Source organism: Ovis canadensis, chromosome 6, assembly GCF_042477335.2.
Source record: "Ovis canadensis isolate MfBH-ARS-UI-01 breed Bighorn chromosome 6, ARS-UI_OviCan_v2, whole genome shotgun sequence".
NCBI classification, from domain to species: Eukaryota; Metazoa; Chordata; class Mammalia; order Artiodactyla; family Bovidae; genus Ovis; species Ovis canadensis.
In genome coordinates this window covers 42409896-42428792 of record NC_091250.1, presented here as the reverse complement: position 1 = coordinate 42428792, position 18897 = coordinate 42409896, and the positions used below count along the sequence as shown (strand labels likewise).

Here is an 18897-nt window from a genome sequence, read left to right as displayed (position 1 = left end):
TACCAAAATACCACAAACTGGTGGTTTAAAACAACAGAAGTTTGTTTTATAGTTGTAGAGGCTGTAACTTCAAATCAAGGCGTCAAGCAGGACCATGCTCGCTTTTCACCTGTAGGCGGAGACTTTTTTTCCTTTTCTGCCTCTCTCCAGCTTCTGGTGGCATCTGGAGCTCCTTGGCTTGTGACCCCGACTCCAGGCTCTGCTGCTGTCGCCACACGCTGTTCACAAACGTCTTCTCCATTTGTGTTTCTGTGCCTCCTCATGGCATTCTCCTGTCCGCATCTCTCTCTTCTTATAAGAATATCAGCCCTATTGGATTAAGGACCCGCTGAAACACGATGTGACCTCATCTTAACAATCTGCAGTGACCCTATTTCTCAATAAGGTCTGAGGTACTGGGGGTTAGAACTTGAAAATACATTTTTGAAAGACAGAATTGACCCAGAAAGAGCAGAAATGATGTCTGTGTTTCAAAACCATGCTCTTTTATTAGTAGCATTATCTCAGATAAAGATATTAAACTAATGAATCCAAAAGACAGTCTAAGAATATACTCATGACTAAATTTGTGTGTCATAAATTTGTTTTTTATAGGAAGAAACTTGGTATTTGATTACTTTTCAATTTGGGTAAATTTAAAGATAGCAGCTGACTTTTTAAAATCATATTTTAATGAAAATATTTACAAACTTTATCATATTTACTCCTTATTTGTAGCATTATTCATACAGAATTCTGGCAGACTTTAGAAATTCAATCATTTTTTTTAAACTCAGCTGTGAAATAGTTTGGAGATTTTGAGTAATACTTTTCATTTAGTCATCTAAGACATCTGACTTTCATAACACATGTGGCTGATATTCACTGAAAATGAATGGGCACTTTAAGGGCTCTTTGAAGCTTAAAATCTAGGATTCTAATCTCAGTTATAGTTTGTTATTAACTAAAAAAGGCTCAGAATAGTGTTTGTGCCCCTGCATTTAAAGTGAGTCTGATTTGTGTTGTTTGTTTTAAAATCCTTGTTCAGTATATGTTATACATGTTCAGATTCTGTTGTAACAAAGTATTTGTTCATAGAGGCTTAAAGGTGGCAGAGTAGTAGAGTCTGAAGGAAAAAACATGGGAAACATGATTAAAATAAATGTTACTGTGATGTCTTTGTCTTTTCCAAACCAATGCTAGTAAAGACTTGTGTTATAATTGTTTTGACTTTAAGCATCTATTCTGAATCACCTCTCTGTTCACTAAGTAAAAGCACATCAAAAATTATGACTGTTACTTCTAGACAGTATAATTTTTCAGAGCTCAACTTTCTAGCTTAGTTTATGAAAAGGATTTCTGATTTATCTGCCATAAGCCTTTATAGTTTCTAGTGGTATTTATTTGGGAACATTAAAATAAATACCTAAATTACTAATATAATTATTAATAATTGGAAAGCTAGAATAGATAAATTTAGAACATTAAAAAAACATACACAGCATATACTAAGTACTTCCTGTTTGCACAACATGGACACAGTAGAAATAGAAGTAGAAATTGAAATGAATAAGAATGTCAAAGCTAAAAAGAAGTTTGAGCATCTTCTTCTCTTCCCCTCCTTTCCAGATTAGGAAACTGACTTCAGTAGAGGGTAAGAAGCTTTCTTATGGGCAAAGTTAACAAAACCCTTAACTTAAATACCTTATCATAGTTATTTTTAAAGTCATTGCCTCAGTGATACTATAGGTTTTTAAATATTAAAAACTTCTGCCTTGCCTTATTGAAATAACATTTCAAATTTTAGGTAACAAAAATGCTCATTTTTACGCCAACAACCAGGAGTAGTCCCAAGAATTTCATCATTAAACGTTCTTTGCATTCAGGTCCTCAGTTTATTACATGTCTACAACTTTATTTACTTGAAGAGGAAAGTGACTGTTGAAAATAAATCTTCTTTGCCCTTAATTAGCTGTAGCTGAACTTTAATTACAGTATGAGATTCTGAAAGTGATTGGGAAAAGAAGCATATTATCCTCCGTCTAATAGTGCAGAAGGTGAAAGTGTGAGAAAGATTGTATCTGTTGTGTTCTCTTTTCTCTCTGTGAAAGTTAAGGAGCATGTTTTCTGTCAAGAATGCAGAAGTTGGAAAGGGAGAGACTTTTAAAAGTTGTGACTATTTGGATGGCTTATCATAGGTAATGTGACAGGTGTGTGAAAAGATGTGCAGCATAATTTTAAGCGTTTGTCATTGTTCATAAGGCCATCAGTTTTACAGAGTTAAAGAAAATATGTTAATTTGTTCATTGTTTGCTGTGATTCTAATATTGTTAGTCAAAGTATGTTTTCTTAGAGATTTGGAAATATCTTACTGTCAACATGGATCTCAATGAAGGGGTGTGTGTGTGTGACTCTCCATCAGTTTTGATATGGATATGAAAATTGTGTTATCGTACCATGCCTCTTTAATCTCTTGTGAAATAGATTTTGTCTGTTTCTTCTATTTTGTCTATATGTGAAATAGATTTTGTCTGTCGATGTAGATTGGTCTCAAGATTTCTCTGAAGGTCCAGTGGGTAAGACTGAGCTTTCAACACAGGAGAAGGAAAAGGCAACCCACTCCAGTATTCTTGCCTAGAAAATCCCATGGACGGAGGAGCCTGGTAGGCTACAGTCCATGGGGTCGCAAAGAGTTGGACACGACTGAGCGACTTCACTTTCACTTCAACACAGGGGGCACGAGTTTGATTTCTTTTCAGGAACTAAGATCCCACACACCATGGGGCAAGGCCAAAAAATAGAAAAAATAAAATAGTACCCCACCCCAAATGTAGATTGCTTTTAGTATTTGTTAAGTTCATGGATACACTAAAAAGATTTGGGGTATCTTTTACTCAAGAATTTTTCATAAATAAACCTTTTTAAAAGATTCACAGTTAACACCAAAATAGTGCTGTTGTCTTGCTGAACTTTTAAATGGTAAAAGTATTCCAAAATATGTTTTTAATGTTTAATAAGGGAACACTGAATTAGAATTCAGTTTCCCAAGTTTTAGTTCAAAATGCTGATATTTAATCATTACAGTTTCTTTAAGCAAATTCTGAGTTGAAATATAAGAAAAATGAAACATCATTTATAATTTATCTTCTTAGCTAATTTATCATCTGAGAAGGCAATGGCACCCCACTCCAGTACCCTTGCCTGGAAAATCCCATGGACAGAGGAGCCTGGTGGGCTGCCATCTATGGGGTCACACAGAGTCAGACACGACTGAGTGACTTCACTTTCACTTTTCACTTTCATGCATTGGAGAAGGAAATGGCAACCCACCCAGTGTTCTTGCTTGGAGAATCCCAGGGACAGGGGAGCCTGGTGGGCTGCCATCCATGGGGTCACACAGAGTCGGACATGACTGAAGCAACTTAGCAGCAGTAGCAACCGTAAAAAACCTTTGCTAGCTTTCTGCTCCATACCAGCTTTAATTATGGCAAATCTCTAGCACTTATGTGTGCGTGCACAGCCTGTGCACAGCCAGCATTAATTAACACTTGCAGGGCATTTGTGCAGGATGTTTTTATAGAAGACAGAGTGAGGTAGTGCCCAAATCCATGACAGTACAGCGTGTAAAGCGAACCCTTTAGTCGCTAAAACTTCTTTGAAAATACAAAAGATAATTTATTCAGTAGTCTTTCTACAGCACACACCTTTCTCATGTTTGTCAATATTAATTTTTAACAAAATTTAGATGAAAGATTATAGGTATGACCCGCTCCTGTAGTTTATTTCTCACATGCAGTCATAATTTTCTGAATTGCTGCATCGTAATCATCACCACAGTAACCACGCCTTATGTCACAGAGGATTATTACTTCTGCTAGGAAATAAGTAGTTTGAGCAGATGGATGCCTAAGGAATGAAGATTCTGTTATTGTACAAATAATTAGAGGGTGGGAGGAAAACATATCAAATATATATGTAGGCATAATTTTAAAACAGATTTTTATAATTTGTACTTGATACTGAGAATTTTTGAAAAGAAATATGAAAAAATGATGTTTAAACCAGAAAAGTAGAATGTAGCATGGAAATCATACATTTAGATTATGAAACTAAATTCTTTTAAAAATTAATTTTAGATAAAATTTGCTATTGTAAATTATAGGCTTCTTTGATATCCAACACCATTCTGCTTCCCCATTCTTCCTCCTCAGTCCTTTCAAAGATATAAGCCTTCCAGAGTCTCTCTCAGGAAAACTGGTGATTATTGAAATGATTTTTAAAAGACAGTTTGTTTGCTGATATTATAGTAAGGCTTTCTATAAGCAGGCTTGTTAAAAAGTTCCAGAATTGTGCCTCTCCAGTCATAATTAGTCCATAGGCTTGATAGTCAGCTTCTACCAGCTACTTGGCTCTCTCTTCCTTTTCTTTCAGATTCTAATATCTGTATATGCATCCATTTATATCTCTCTCCCTCCCTCAGCGTGAATTGTTTTTACCTCTACATACATGCTATAAACTGTTGAACTAAGTTATCTGTCTTATTAAATGTATGGAAAAGTCGGCTGTCAGCAAAGACCTGCTTTGTATATTCTGCAGTAGGTTCAACCTCACCCATCAGATTTAACAATCAAGTAGAATGTTGATCTAATATTAGGTTATTAATCAAGTTAACAATCCTGTTAACAGTCAAGTGGGATGCCGGTTGTAGTGAAGGAGTGAGGCGACAGGAACTCGCACACTGGTGGAGGGAATGTGTGCTGGCTTTGTGAGCCTGTTTGTCATCATCTTAACAAGTGGAAGGTGTGCCGTCTGTGAACCAACAGTACCACCTGGCTATTATAAATGATAGCCCAAACCTAAAAACCTCCCAAATAGTAATCAGCAAAGGAATAAATAAATAATTATGATGTGTTTATACAATGAATATTATACAGCAAAGAAGCATGTAACAGAATAGATGGATACCCTAAACACTGTTCAGTGTAAGAAGGCACAAAAAGAAGGAATACAACATGGTTTCATTTAAGTAAAGCTCAGAACACAAGGAACACTAAACCATATTGTGGTTTAATCATTAAAAAAGAATTAAATGATTTTCATTCCCATTTCTCTCCCTTTCCCTGCCTCCTCCCTCCTTCTCTTTGTCCCACTCTCCCATCCCCAGGGTGAATTATAATTTACCAAAATGTAGCCTAAGGCCTCATTCGTTCAGTACATATTGAGTGCCTACTATGTATGAGGCATTTGGGAAAGTGAAGTGAAAGTCACTCAGTCCTGTCCGACTCTGCAGCCCTATACAGTCCATGGAATTCTCCAGGCCAGAATACTGGAGTGGGTAGCCATTCCCTTCTCCAGGGGATCTTCCCAACCCAGGGATAGAACCCAGGTCTCCCGCATTGCAATTGGATCCTTTACTGGCTGAGCCACAACATAGGAACAAATCTGAAAGTAGGATATACTGAGCTTGTATTCAGTGGTTGTTTTCAGGTTCTTCCCTCAGCCTTAGTGCATAACTTGTACCTGATGGTGGAATACCAACTTGCTAACTTTTTTTTCTCATTTGTGAGGCATAATAAACATGACATACAAATTTCATTGCTTCCTGGTTTTGGCTGCTGAACTGAAGAGTAATATCAAGTGCAGTATTTCATTAGCCCTACTTCCTAAAGCCAGGCTCTTATGTAGTGCTCTTACTTGTGCTGGAAGCTACTCTCTGTGACGAGTCATCATTAAAGAATGTAGCAGGGCTTAAAGAGTTCATGGGCTGCACTTTCAAGTGGTTGGATACTTACATATATGGAAAATAAAAATGTAAATTATATTTCTAGAAGTGACAACTCAGGGTGCTTCACAAATTAGAAGTCACTTATTGTCAGAGAGTTAAAAGTGAGTCTACATTCAGGGATATGAAAGTTTAGGACAAGGAATCTTTTGAAAGTTATTTTCAAGTGAACAATAATAATACTCATTTTAATATGATAGCATAAAGCTATAGAGCTACCTTTACTGTGGAAAAACAGTTTGAATGGACTTGTGTAATGACATGTTCTAATATATATTTTAAATAATTTGTGAGATACCTTTAAAAACTTATTCACTGATTTTGATAGAGTAAATGGACACAGCATTATTGTTTCTTTGCATCTTCGGATTCTTTATTTTAATAAAATTCTCTAACTCAGATATTTATATGTGCTTTTTGTCTTAAATTTGGTAATAATGTAATTTCTAAGGTAGAGATTTGAGTTTACACTCTCCAGCCCCAACTCTTGATAACACATAGCTATGTTGTAGACAGTGCAAACAGGGCAAGCTGGGAGGAAGGGAAAGAAGAAGGAAAGCAGAGGAAGGGAAGAAAAATACTGTGGCCCTGAAACACAAGTAGGTAATTTGCCTTTTAATTGTAGTTATGTTCTTACTTATTGCATTACTGAATTTGATGAACAAATTTGTTGAATAAATTTGTATTAAAGGTTCTTGAATTTAATGCTTTGAATATTGAGTACCTGAATATCGAAAGGAAGCCAGCTTAGCTTTCTAAGCACACACAGTTTATATTTTGAAAGCCTATACTTACTCAACAGTTAGAATCAAAAACTATTTGAACTTTGCAATTTAGGGATGGGGGTATATGGTATATGTGGGCTTCCCAGGTGGCTCAGTGGTAGAGAATCCGCCTGCCAGTGAAGGAGATGTGGGTTCAATGCCTCGGTCAGGATAATCCCCTGGAGAAGGAAATGGCAATCTGCCCTGGTATTCTTGCCTGGGAAATCCCATGGACAGAGTATCCTGGAGGGCTACAGTCCATGCAGTTGCAAGAGTCGGACATCACTCAGTGACTAAACAGCAGCAAATACTGTATGTGCATGATATTGAAGGTCTGAGCTAGATTTGTCATCCTGATGTTTAGTTTTTTCTGACATGATCTGCATACAAATTGCCCAGCAGTTTAGATAATTTGCATTTATGTTACTGGAAAAGAAAACTCTAAATGAGATATGACCAAGATATCTAAATGAGATACGTGTTATAGTTGGCTGGCTCATGCGACTAGTTACTCTGGCACTGAAGAACTTTCTCTGCTCTTATTAGCTAATTAACATAGGGTCCTTTTCTGCATCTATATAACAGTACAGTGAAGCCAAGTGGGCATGGCACAAAACTTAAGTGACCACAACTATTTTGTTTTAGTACAGCTTTCCTTAAACTTTTCAAACATTATGAAGCCCTGCTATGTAAGTTGTGTGTGTATTTCTGCCACAGGAAGTGATGATATGTATTGTTTCATTTTCTATTATGATTCAGCAACAGTTACAAAGATATGATCTTAGTTTCAGTTCTTTTATTAGATTTATTAGATTTCCTTTACTAACTAATTTTGTAGCAGTAATTCTTTTATGAGGCATTCTTCTACTGATCCTTTTGTATGCTTCTGTAGCTGCACAATTCAGTGTGGCAGCCACTATCCAGGTTTGACTCTTGAGCTATTGAAATGTGGCAGGTCTGAACAGACATGTAACTGTAGTGTAAAATATAAAATACACTTGGCTCTCAAAGATTTATTACTAAGACGAGAATGTAAAATATTTCACTAGCAATTTTATTGTGTATTGCAGTGATCATGTTTTAGAGATTGTGGATTGAGTAAAACATATCGCTAAAACTAATTTTTCACTTTTTATGTTTTTAATATAGCTACTTGTAAATTTAAATTATATATTTGGTTCACATTTGTGGCTTTCATTTTTACTGTATGCACTGTTCTAGAGTGTATCATATTTTATATAAGGAAATCAGATTTAGAAAGACGGATTCTTTCGTCTCTTTCTGTGTTCAAGGTTTGCAAAAGTATTTTAAAGTGATATCTGTGTTCTGACAGTTAAATGATGTCTCTTCTATGTGATGTAGATGTACACATAGCAGAAGGTATGTTTGACCATTTGACCATTGCTTGTAATGTTTAAGTGTATTGGTGTTTTCTTGAATGAAGAGAATAAGGAAAAATGAAACGCAAACTACTAAGAACTGAAAAAGGAAATATGCTTATGTACTATAGAAAATGCCAGTAAAAAGACCTTAGTACTAATCTTTAGGAATTACATATTGTAATCTAGAGTTATGCTATACTGCAGATGGTTGTCTTTGATAGTAACTGACTTTGAAACCACTGAGAGAAAGATACATTTAGTGGTTTCCAAACTGAGAAAAAAATTCCAATCAAATTTTAGTTCCAGTCTTTTTCTTCTTACACAGAGTTGTCATTTGTGAAAGAGAAGGCAAAAAATTTCACGTCAGTCATAAACTCTTAGGACACAGAGAAGTTCTTTAAATTCCTATATGATGCCAATGAGAATAATCTTTTTTCTCCTAAAAAGTGATTGCCTCTCTTCCCCATCCCACCCCCATTTCCATGTTTATTTGTTTTGTTTTGCTTTCTAAGAAGACATTTAATGTCCTACTTTTGGTTTATTTTCTGCTTACTAAATAAGGAATAAGTCTGTTATGTTTTGTATTTGAAATTTTAAGGTACATTTCTTTTTTCTTTTATTTTTAATTTGACTCTTTGTTTTACAGATGAGGGCAGAAGTGCAGTTGACCAAGCAGGTGGTGCACAGATTGTAGTTGACCATTTAAGGTCACTGTGCAGTAAAACAGATCCCGCCAGTGAGAAGCTCTTGACTGTCTTTTGTGGCATGCTGATGAACTATAGCAATGAGAATGGTAAACAAAATTGAAACCTTGCTTTATCTGTGGGGGAGAAGTAAAAAATCATCATTACTGTAGTGTACACTAAAAATACTTATAAAAATTATGAATAAAGCATACATATTAATAAGTAGCATATAAAATTATTAACTAGCCAACATTAAATTACAATGTTTCAAAAATACACAGTGGTCTAATTTACTAAATGGGACTAATTGTTGAAGGGTTGTCCATGTTAATCAGTACCAAAACCAAGAAACAAAATAATGGTATGGTTTGTGATTTCTTGTTATGAACATTTAAAAAATATACAATGTTAAAATAGCCTTTTGTTTATTACTTTATATTAATACCAGGAGCAATTTTAAAACACAAACACTGTCTATATAAATAAAATTCTTTTCTCTAGATACTGAATTTACTTGTAACAGTAAAAAAAAATGTAAATGAAATCTGGCCTTAGAAAAATAAAGTTTAGAGCAATTGCAGATATTTAGTTTTAGAAATTTAATAAGTACTTGTAAACAGAAGTTTCTTGTCTCTGGAAAACATTCTTAGATGATATGTCAGTTTTCAGAGCGCCTATATGGTTGTTGATTAAACAAACATAAAAACAATGAAATGAAGTCTTCACCATACTTTTAAATATCACAAAACAGTCATCTGTCTTCTTCTGTGAATTACTGCATGGATCAAACACTCAACTTCTGGTGTGTTCCTAGAATTAATACAAATAAGGTCTTTTTGTGACTTATTTCATCATGATATTTTAAGTTGAAGTCTCTTGCAGAGATAAATTTACTTGTATACTGAACATGTAATAGTGTTCTTTCCCATGTTCTAGAAACATGGGGGTCTTTAGGTATATTTGTTATTTCTTCATGAGTCCAAGGAAATATTCTAAATAATTAAAAAAGAAAGGTAAACATTGATGACAAATGACTACTGACATTTGACCTTAGTGTTAGTGACAACAGCAGATGGTGGGGACTGTAGCCCTTTTCCCGCTGAAAGGGGAGAGCTACTGCTCTTCTCTAGCCGTTGTTTCTGTTGGCGTTTGGCCAACTACTGCCAAATCTTTTCATTTGGTGGTAGGAGGAAGTTAAAAAACTAACCTTTTTTGTGACGTCTCTTTTTAAATGTTGGATTACATTTGCTTCTTTAGCACTGTACAGGCTAAACAGAATGTGTCCTCAAGTCACATCCTTCCAAGAAATGCTGTTTTTTAAACTTCTGAATTAAAATTATCCATTATAATGATAATAAATAGTTCTTATTCATTAAATGACTTGCCTGTTACTTGAACTGATAACAGATGTAGTCTTCGTAGGGTCAGTTTCCTCTCTTTTTCTTACCCTCCGATGGGTTTACTTTTGAAAAGAAAATGCCCTAAACATATTAATAGGCAAAGCAGAAATGCAGGATCCGGATAATCTGCAAAATGAGTAGCCAGTTCCTACAGAATTGAAATGTGATCATAATACACAGGTATCTGAATTGCATTAAGAAATCATTGGCCAGATATTCATGTCACTTCCTTTTCCTGCCGTTTCATTTAAGCTTGGATATCTGCAAAAGTGGGACAAGAGCTAAGTGGGAGAATGGTTTAGAAAGATATAAATGAAAGAAACTAATAAAGTTACTATGGCAGCTTTGGCTGTAAAAGAATTAGTCTTGTTATGCACCTAAACTTGCTGTTTATCCTTTGAGGAAGGTGTTCAAAAATCTCTACAAAAGCATGTCAAATAGCCAAAATGGTCTTCAAAAACATCTTTCATTCTAATCTGAAGGACATTGTGATTCTCTATTAATTAGGGTATATCACACTGTGTAGGAAAATGTACTGAAAGGGTAATGTTAACAACACACAGAATGCATGGTCTAAATGCATGATATACTTCTTTTGTAAACGTTGTTACCCACCCCTCCCCCAGGTGTGCAAGTATTCCCAAGAAATAACTTAGATATTTTGGAAAGCTATATTAATTTTTCTTAGAACATTTTTGGAGCAGTGATGTTTTTATTCCTTTCTTCTAAAAGCTGCAGTTTGAATGCACTTTTAAAAACTTATTAGGTAAAATAGAAATAAAGTTACCTTTAGTATTTTAAAAGAATACCAAATTTGTAACGATATTCTTTCCTTCACTTCCTTCTACATTTGTCTATCATGGAAATCTTAGTTTGTGAAGCGTTTCTTTTTCTTCATAATGCTCTTTAACTTAAATTATATCCTTTTTTGTTTGTATAATTATTAAGCATCTTTGTTATATCCATTATTACTATTTTCTTTAAAATATGTTTAATACTTTCCAACTTAATTTTAGGTCTTGGCCAAGATCAGATCATTTGGTATTGATCCCGTCCACCTGGAGAGTGTTTTGAAACTCAGGAGGCACTTTTTATTAGAACTGATAAATGAAATTCCTTTTTTTGTGTATTTGCTATTGAATTTCAGTACACAAGCCTCTGCTAGTTTCTGAGTAGAATAGTTGAGTGATAAATACCTCCTTGTTCCTCTAACAGAAAAATTAACTACCCTCAGGCCCAATAACTTGTCTCCTTAGTAGTTAGGAGGTACTCTTCAGCTTCATAGTTAAAAGTTTTTAAATATGAAGATAAGAAAGTACTGAAATGGTCCCAGAGACTCACCAACATAGTTTCTCTAGTGAGAACATTTTCAAATTGTTAGTCTTAAAGGTGGCTTGACACCAGGCTGAGACTCAGGATATCCTGATTCCTGTCCTTTTAGTGGACAGCTCTGAGCATTTCAGATCTTGGAATACATTAAATAGAAAATCAAGTTTCCTAAACACATGCATGAAAGATACATAATGAAAACACTCAGTAAAGTCATTTTTATACCCTTTGATAAAACTGTATAAAACTCAAGGTTCATGAGTTCTAAAACTTTAGAAACTGCTAAGACTTTTAAGCTAAAAACTAGATATATTCTTTTTTTTCCCCACTAGTGAAGCAATTAAAACATTTTATATTCAGACAATTAAGTGTAGACTATCTGAATAGAAAAAGTTATAATTATTTAGCTAGAAAAGTTGTATCAATTATATTGCTAAATGAAATTATATTTAAATAAAATAACATGAATAAAACTTCTCGTTTAGTGAAAATCATTTCAAATTTTTCCTTTTTGAAAAAGTCATACCTGTTTTTCACGTGGCAAGAAAGCACTTCTGTTTTGTGGCCTTCCAAAATATTCTGAACATCCGACTGTTGTGGTTAGAGAAAATCGTGTTGACAATTTGACATTCAGTTTGAGGAAATGTGAACTGTATTTTCTTTATGTAGTTATAACTTTAAAAGTTTTATTCTATAAACCAGAACTCAAACTTATTATTGTAGGTATTTTTAATTTCATTAGTTTCTTGGATTTTTTTTTTTTTCTTAGCTTTGGTTACCCAGTGCCAAAACATTGCCCTGAAGATTGAAAATTTTGTTCACATATCCAACTGTTTTCAAATACAACACCATTTTGGTATATAGTAGGAGTTTGGAAAATATTTATATAATAGATCGACTTCTCTGGGTGCTTTGTATTGTCTAAATTCTTTTAATCAGCAAAATCAGTGACGGGAAGAAAATTATGTTGCTGGTATGCATTTTCTTCATTAAATAAGTTAGGACCATTATAAACTCTTGCCTGTCACGTCAGTTTATATTTGCTGTTTACATACATGGCAGCAGGAGAAAGTGGCCTTGAAAACAAGCTGACAGTGACAGCACCAGATCCGTGGTTAATAATTCACCGCAGGTGATCCGCAGACCTAACAAATCTGCATATGTGTACTTGAAAGTTGACTGCAGCTTGAATAGCAAGAAACCAGCTATCTAAAGCAAAGCACCGGAATAACTTAACGCCTTTCTGCAGAATCTGGATGGCCACCATTTTTATTATATTACAAGTAACCATGATAACCAACTTGGAAAACTCTGTAACTGAGAGTTTATGTTTTTCTTAGTACACTTATGCTACAAACATAAAATATAGGGAAAAATCTGTGATAATTCTAAGAAAAATTATTAATGATGATAAGCATTAAAGCAAAGACTAGAAGTTCCTTGTTTTATATAACCTATACCGTCAGAGAAAAAAGTAGAGGAAATAAACATGTCATCAGGAAAGGAAAAGTTAGTTTCCTTCTAAAGTGACTAATATGCACAGTCTGTGGTAGGCTTCTTCATGTGACAACTGCTGTCATATATGTATAATACATATGTGTGTGTGTTTGTGTGTATGTATACGATTTTTACAAATAGAGCTGATTTTTCTGTGATATCTTAATAATTCCTTGTTACTTAAAGAGTTCATTTCTCTTTTCTGATTCCTGAAATCTCTCTAGCATACTCTTATGATAATGTATTTGCCACATGGACTTACAATAACTGAACTATGTTTGGAGGGAGCCCATCTGTGTGATTTAAGAAGTGCATTTTGTGGCGTGTCAGAGCCTAAAAATTGAATTTAATTATTAAGCCCAGTACTTCAATTCACTTGTTTAAAATGGGCTTGTAAAGTATATCTTCTCTCCTCTAATTTAAAGAGCACTTAATATGTAGTTAGTAAATAGCTGCTACTTTCATTTCAACCAGCAGTTTCTCAATTCTAATAATACTCTTCATTTTTGTAATGAACTCAGCCCGATTAACTTGGCTTACTTGATTTTTATTCTTAAAATAGGAAGAATAGAAATTAATAAGGAATAATCCTGATTAAAAACTAAAAGTGCACTTTGGCCTGAGCCTCTTGTTTATATTTTGGTATTACTTTATTATAGGTTAGAAAGAATGCTTCCTAGATGTTAGATGCTTAGAGAATGATTTGCTTTGCATGAATGAGGAACTAGTTTCAAAGTTTACTTACTGTGGATATAAGCTAATTAATAATTCCACAAATTTTCTAAACACTAAAAACTTTCTGGCTAACTTAAAGGGGAAAAGACAAAACAGTATATCTTTGCAGTTTATTGTCTTTTTTTATTATATTAATTTTTCTATATATAGTTTTCATTTTACCTTCTGTTCTTTTTTTTCTCTTTTTAAAATGGCATGGGAGATGTACTTTTAAGTTCTATCTGTTGAAACTCAATATGTCAAATTATTCTAGTACTCTAGTTGAAGTGCATGAAAGACTTATATTAGAATTCTTTATTTACTAATTGCTGTTCTCTTTGTAAAAATTTTGTAATTTTCATTGTTTGACCAACAGAGCTTTCTAATCATTCTGAAGCAGGTGACATTCATGAAGTTCTGCTACAAGTAATGTCATTTTAAACAAACTGTTTTATTGAAGGACAGAGCAGTTAACTGTTCTTGTTCTGCTGATTCTGGCTATTAAATTTGACCAATTAGAGTACTAGCTCTTCGTCATAATCCTCCTAAACTGCTACTCTAATAATACTGTTATTTAATGGACAGACTCTGAATTTGGTTTTTAGAGGTGTACCAAATGTACATGTTAGTTTAATTCTGCATGAACAATTACTACCAGTAATATTTGGTTTTGGCTATTATAGAATGAACTTCTGAATATAAGAATTCAAAATATATCACAAAAAATGAAGTGATTGCTCTAGTTTTGTTAACATAATGTTAAGATTGACATTATATTAAAGAAGTAATACTTTTTGCAGCATTTGTAGCTTCTAGATTGCTTTTATAATCAAGAAAATGCATTTAGCATTGTGATACTAAATAACCAATTTTAACTGAGGACAGTAGGGTAACAAAATATGTTGGGGGTTTCTCATTCTCTAATGTAAAAACGTGTAGAAGGTGACTAATAAGATGTTGAATATTACTTTTGAGAATGTCCCCATAGTGAAAATTTAAGGTGGCAGAGTTGGCTTTCTGATTTTAACTCATCCTCATAAAATGTAAAGAATTCTCAAATTGGACTTTCTCTTGAAAGATTCATGGCTGGAATGGAATTAGTTAACTAAAAAAAAACTCCTAACATTTATTTTTTGTTGTAAATTCTGAAGAGAATAGATGATAAAATCTCTGTTATTCTGCCCTGATTTAATTTCTACATTTATATAGCTTTCACCATCATTAGTTATTGCCACATTTTAATATTGCCATATAAATACACATTTACATATCAGCTGATAGAATTTCAGCATGTGATCCACATTAGGAGATATTTATATGAAATGTTTACCTGTATTTGAAAGTGCATATTTAGATAGTGAAGGTAAAACTGAAAGACCAGGCCTTGTTTTTATTATTTATGTTGCATTAATTGAAATATGTTGGTACCAAACACATGACCATTGACTGTGCACAAATTTGTAGGCGCCAGAAATGACACTGACGTAAACATTCTTCTTTGACAGAGCTGTGGCAAAAGTCAGAGATACATATAAAATGGATTCTGGTCAGATATCAGCACATCTTTAATTTAGACCACTTGAAATAATTCATTCAGCAAGAAACTTACAGCAGAAAAGTAACATATGTAAACTAACTTGTATGAAATTAATAACTATTTTCTAACTACAAATAAAATCTAGTTAACAGCGAACTGCCTATATTTTACTTATTGAAAAAGAAATTTAATTGAAAAATGTTTACTGGAAAGAAGTCAGAAATCTTTGGCTTATGTAGACACTTCTTAACACAGTTTGTGTGCTGCAGATAACTTTTATGTAATTTTAAAGTGTAAAAACTTAATCATAATAATTCTCTAGGGTAACTACTATTATTTGTTTTATTGTTAAAACCAAAGCTGTAAAACAGAATTTTTATGTTTTTAAACACACATGATTGTAAGATATATGTGTTGTCTGTAAATTAGCCTCACAACTCAATTGGCTGTACAAGATTTTTGCTTAAATTTATACTTAACTGTAGGTGTGGCCTTTCAGCCATGCCATATGAGAGCCAAGACTGAATGTTTTTCTCTCAATTAAGAGCTGCTTAAGCAATAGCTTGACTGTAGTCCTCTTCTAAAAAACAAACAACTTTAACCTTTAAAAAGACCAGTTTATGCCTGAGATGAAAGCATAGAATTTTCTTAATCAGGGTAGATGTATCTGTAGGAATCTTCTTTGTAACAATTCATTATAACAATAGGTGATCTGTAGTATGTAATTTAACCTGAAGTGAGCCTAGGGAAAAAATTATCTACTAGATTAAGAAAGACATAATCATTCTAGATGTCATTGGATTTAGAACAGTAAATGAACAGGCCTCTTAAGAATAATAAAATATTTTCCTTTCTCTTGTGATTTGCTTTGAGGTTTTCCATTGTTACTGTTTTTATGTTATACTCACTCATGTAATTTTGTCATTTATCTCCAGAACTTTTACAGAAGGGAAATTTTGCTCTGTAGAGACTCTCTTAGTTTCAGAACTTAGAAACTTTTTCACTTTTTATTGTTAACTTTCAGAAAGTACGAAATGTGTAAGTGTATTATTTTTAAACCTCTAGTACTCTAAAATACTAATGAATCTTGATTCTTTTTTTTTTTCCTTGAAAATTGCTGATTATCATTGAGATATGTAACCTGGGGCTTAAATTATAGAGGTAATCTGTATGTAAACATAACATGAAATGCATGTTTTGAGTAAACAGAAATTTCAAAATAATTGATTTGAAGTTAATTTTAAGCAATTGTAAATATTCTTGGTTTTATTTGCTCAGCATTATATTTAGAATAAAAATTCTTCCCTTTCCTGATCAGTCAACAAAAGGATATTAGGTAATAAGTTTAACTGAAGTCAGGAAGTCTTTACTTGTATTTGCACATGTGTATGTATAAAGGTTTTAACCACAGACCATCCTCTTGGTTGCTTTATTTAAGTCAGTTTACTTTTCAACATGATGATAGAGCTGCAACTTGCTTCAGCGCACAAATTATACTACACTGTTACATCATATCTAATTTTTACTTTTTATATATATTTTTGGAAATATAGATGTGCCATTAGTAAAGGGCATTTTTTTATCCCCAAATTATTTTTATCCAACTCATCAGGATTTATATTTGCTTGTTTTTATTGTTTCCTCTATATATAATTAGACTATAGATGTGGTTTTTGTGCAAGCTTTTAAGTGTATACTCTTTATACAATGAATACTAAACACCAAATCTGCATACTAATGTAGAGACTGTGTATTTTGAATTGTCTATGTGTGTGTTACTTTGATACAGTTTCATCATTATGTCCTATTAATCAGCTTAAAAATTTTATGACATTGTAAGGAACTTTTCTTAGGAATAAGATAAACATGTGTTATCTTCTTTAAAAACCTATACTTTTTAGTAATTGATCCACATAACTTCAGTTGAGTTACTAGAATTCTTGGCATACTTTTCTGGACCTATAATCTATACCAATGTTTGAAACATTAAACTGAAAACTCAGGGGGAAAAAGGTTCTTCAACTTGAGATCTTCTCTCCAGATCTCCATTCTTTGGAGTTTCCATGTGTGTGTGACCTGAAGAACTTGGAACCATTGAAATTCAAATGTAGGTAGGTAAGTGTTCACACCAGCGCATGCGTTGATTGCCTTATATCTCTTTGTATACGCATCTGTATTGCACCCCCTCAGTGCCTTTCTTCTCTTCCTCCCATAGGTCATGCAGGGCCTGTGTCATCTTGATATTATGTAATTTTGTAATTCTGTACTTTGGCCAGTATTTGTCTGTGATGTGTGTCAGGAGCAATTTTTAAAAGTCTTCAGACGTTTATGACATTGTCCTGTCTAAAGACTGTCTTTCACACATACGTGTTTGCTATGTATGGGCCTGAGTTGCATTCTTGTGAACTGTATTTGTTGAGCTCTGACATTGTTTTGGAGTTGCTGGTATTCATTGAAGAATGCGATAAGTCTCGGTCTTGAATTGTGTCTCTTACCCTCTCAAGTGTCTCTAGAGAATGTGAACTGGTTCTGAGGATTTCTTCCAGTTAGTCTTTAATTTATAAGTCATATCCCTGGTACCGTTCACAACAGCATGAGTGTCAGCCATGTCCTTTGAAGTCTATTTACAGCTTTCTTTGGGCAATAAGAAAAAAGTGATTCTACTTAACCATTTGCTTCCAGCAATAAGAACTAATACTAATTTATTCCACACAAACTATAGCTTTACTTAACCCTTAAAAGAACTATGTATTGATAACATAGTAAGTTGTAACTGAAATAGGGAAACAGATCTAATCATGGAATATTCTCCTAGACTTAAGTAGAATATCTACTCATATAAGCAAAATGAGGTGTTCCAGTGCTTAATTAATGTTATCTCACCCAAAATATCTAAGCACCAGTATCTAGGATTCCTACTGTGCTTTTAATTTTAATGTTTTTCTTCTGTCACATCTGCCAAGCATATCATTGGATTTTAGAACTCTTTTCTATATTTTTTTCCCCAATCCCTATAAGAATTAGGTAATCCATTGGCAGTGGTTCTTAAACTTTTGATCTCAGGGCTCTTTTAGACACTTAAAAATTGCCAAAGATCTCAAAGAATTTTTGTCTATATGTATGGGTTATATCTATCAATATTATATTGGAAATTTAAATGAAGGCATTTAAAAAATTATTTAGTATTGCATTTTCAAATAATAAAAACCCATTACAGGTCAATGTAAATAGCATCTTTTTATGAAAAATAAGTTAAATTTCTTTAACTGCTGAAAAGAATAGCATTTATTTTACTGTGAATGTATGATGTTAAGAATACAGTGACTACTAATACGTTTTGGTACCATTGACTGGGTTCATACTAAAGCCCCAGCAGTTTTACTCACTACTGTTTTTGTGCCATCAGTGGAAATGTCAGGACAGTGAAAAAGGCAAATCAAATCTTGGGTGTTTTTATGAAAGTAATTTTGACCTGGTGATCCTCTGAAAGGGTTTTGGGGACTCCACTTTAAGAACCGTGTTCTAGGATGCCTGCCTATCTTGAGATGAAAATTTGTATCAGCCTGTTTAAGATATTTCTCTCTTCTGGGCCTCCATTAACAAAGGAGAATGACTTGCCTGCAATTGGCATGAACAGATTTTAGAATTATTTGAGTGTAATTTTTGTTTTAGTTACCTTCATAGAAACGGATATAAAAGAGGGGCACCCAAGTGGTCTAAAATGAGGCCTGTCCATTGGATGACTATATATTTTTTCTCTTTACTTGTGTGTGGTATGTGTGTTGTATGTGAATACACAGTTAAATGGCTCCTGGGTAGCTTGAACA

General features: G+C 33.6%; 1 protein-coding gene across 8 annotated transcripts in view; it reads left to right on the top strand.

The window, feature by feature from the left end:
* Window positions 1-18897, top strand: part of RAP1GDS1 (Rap1 GTPase-GDP dissociation stimulator 1) — a 154783-nt gene that overhangs the window by 97050 nt on the left and 38836 nt on the right. For 4 of the 8 annotated variants that reach the window (XM_069592978.1, XM_069592980.1, XM_069592977.1 and 1 more), the window contains exon 5: window positions 8554-8700. The exons of the other annotated variants lie outside the window; for them this stretch is intronic. In XM_069592978.1, coding sequence (XP_069449079.1) covers window positions 8554-8700 — 147 coding nt within the window. The remainder of the gene's footprint in view (window positions 1-8553; window positions 8701-18897) is intronic. 8 annotated transcript variants of the gene reach the window in all.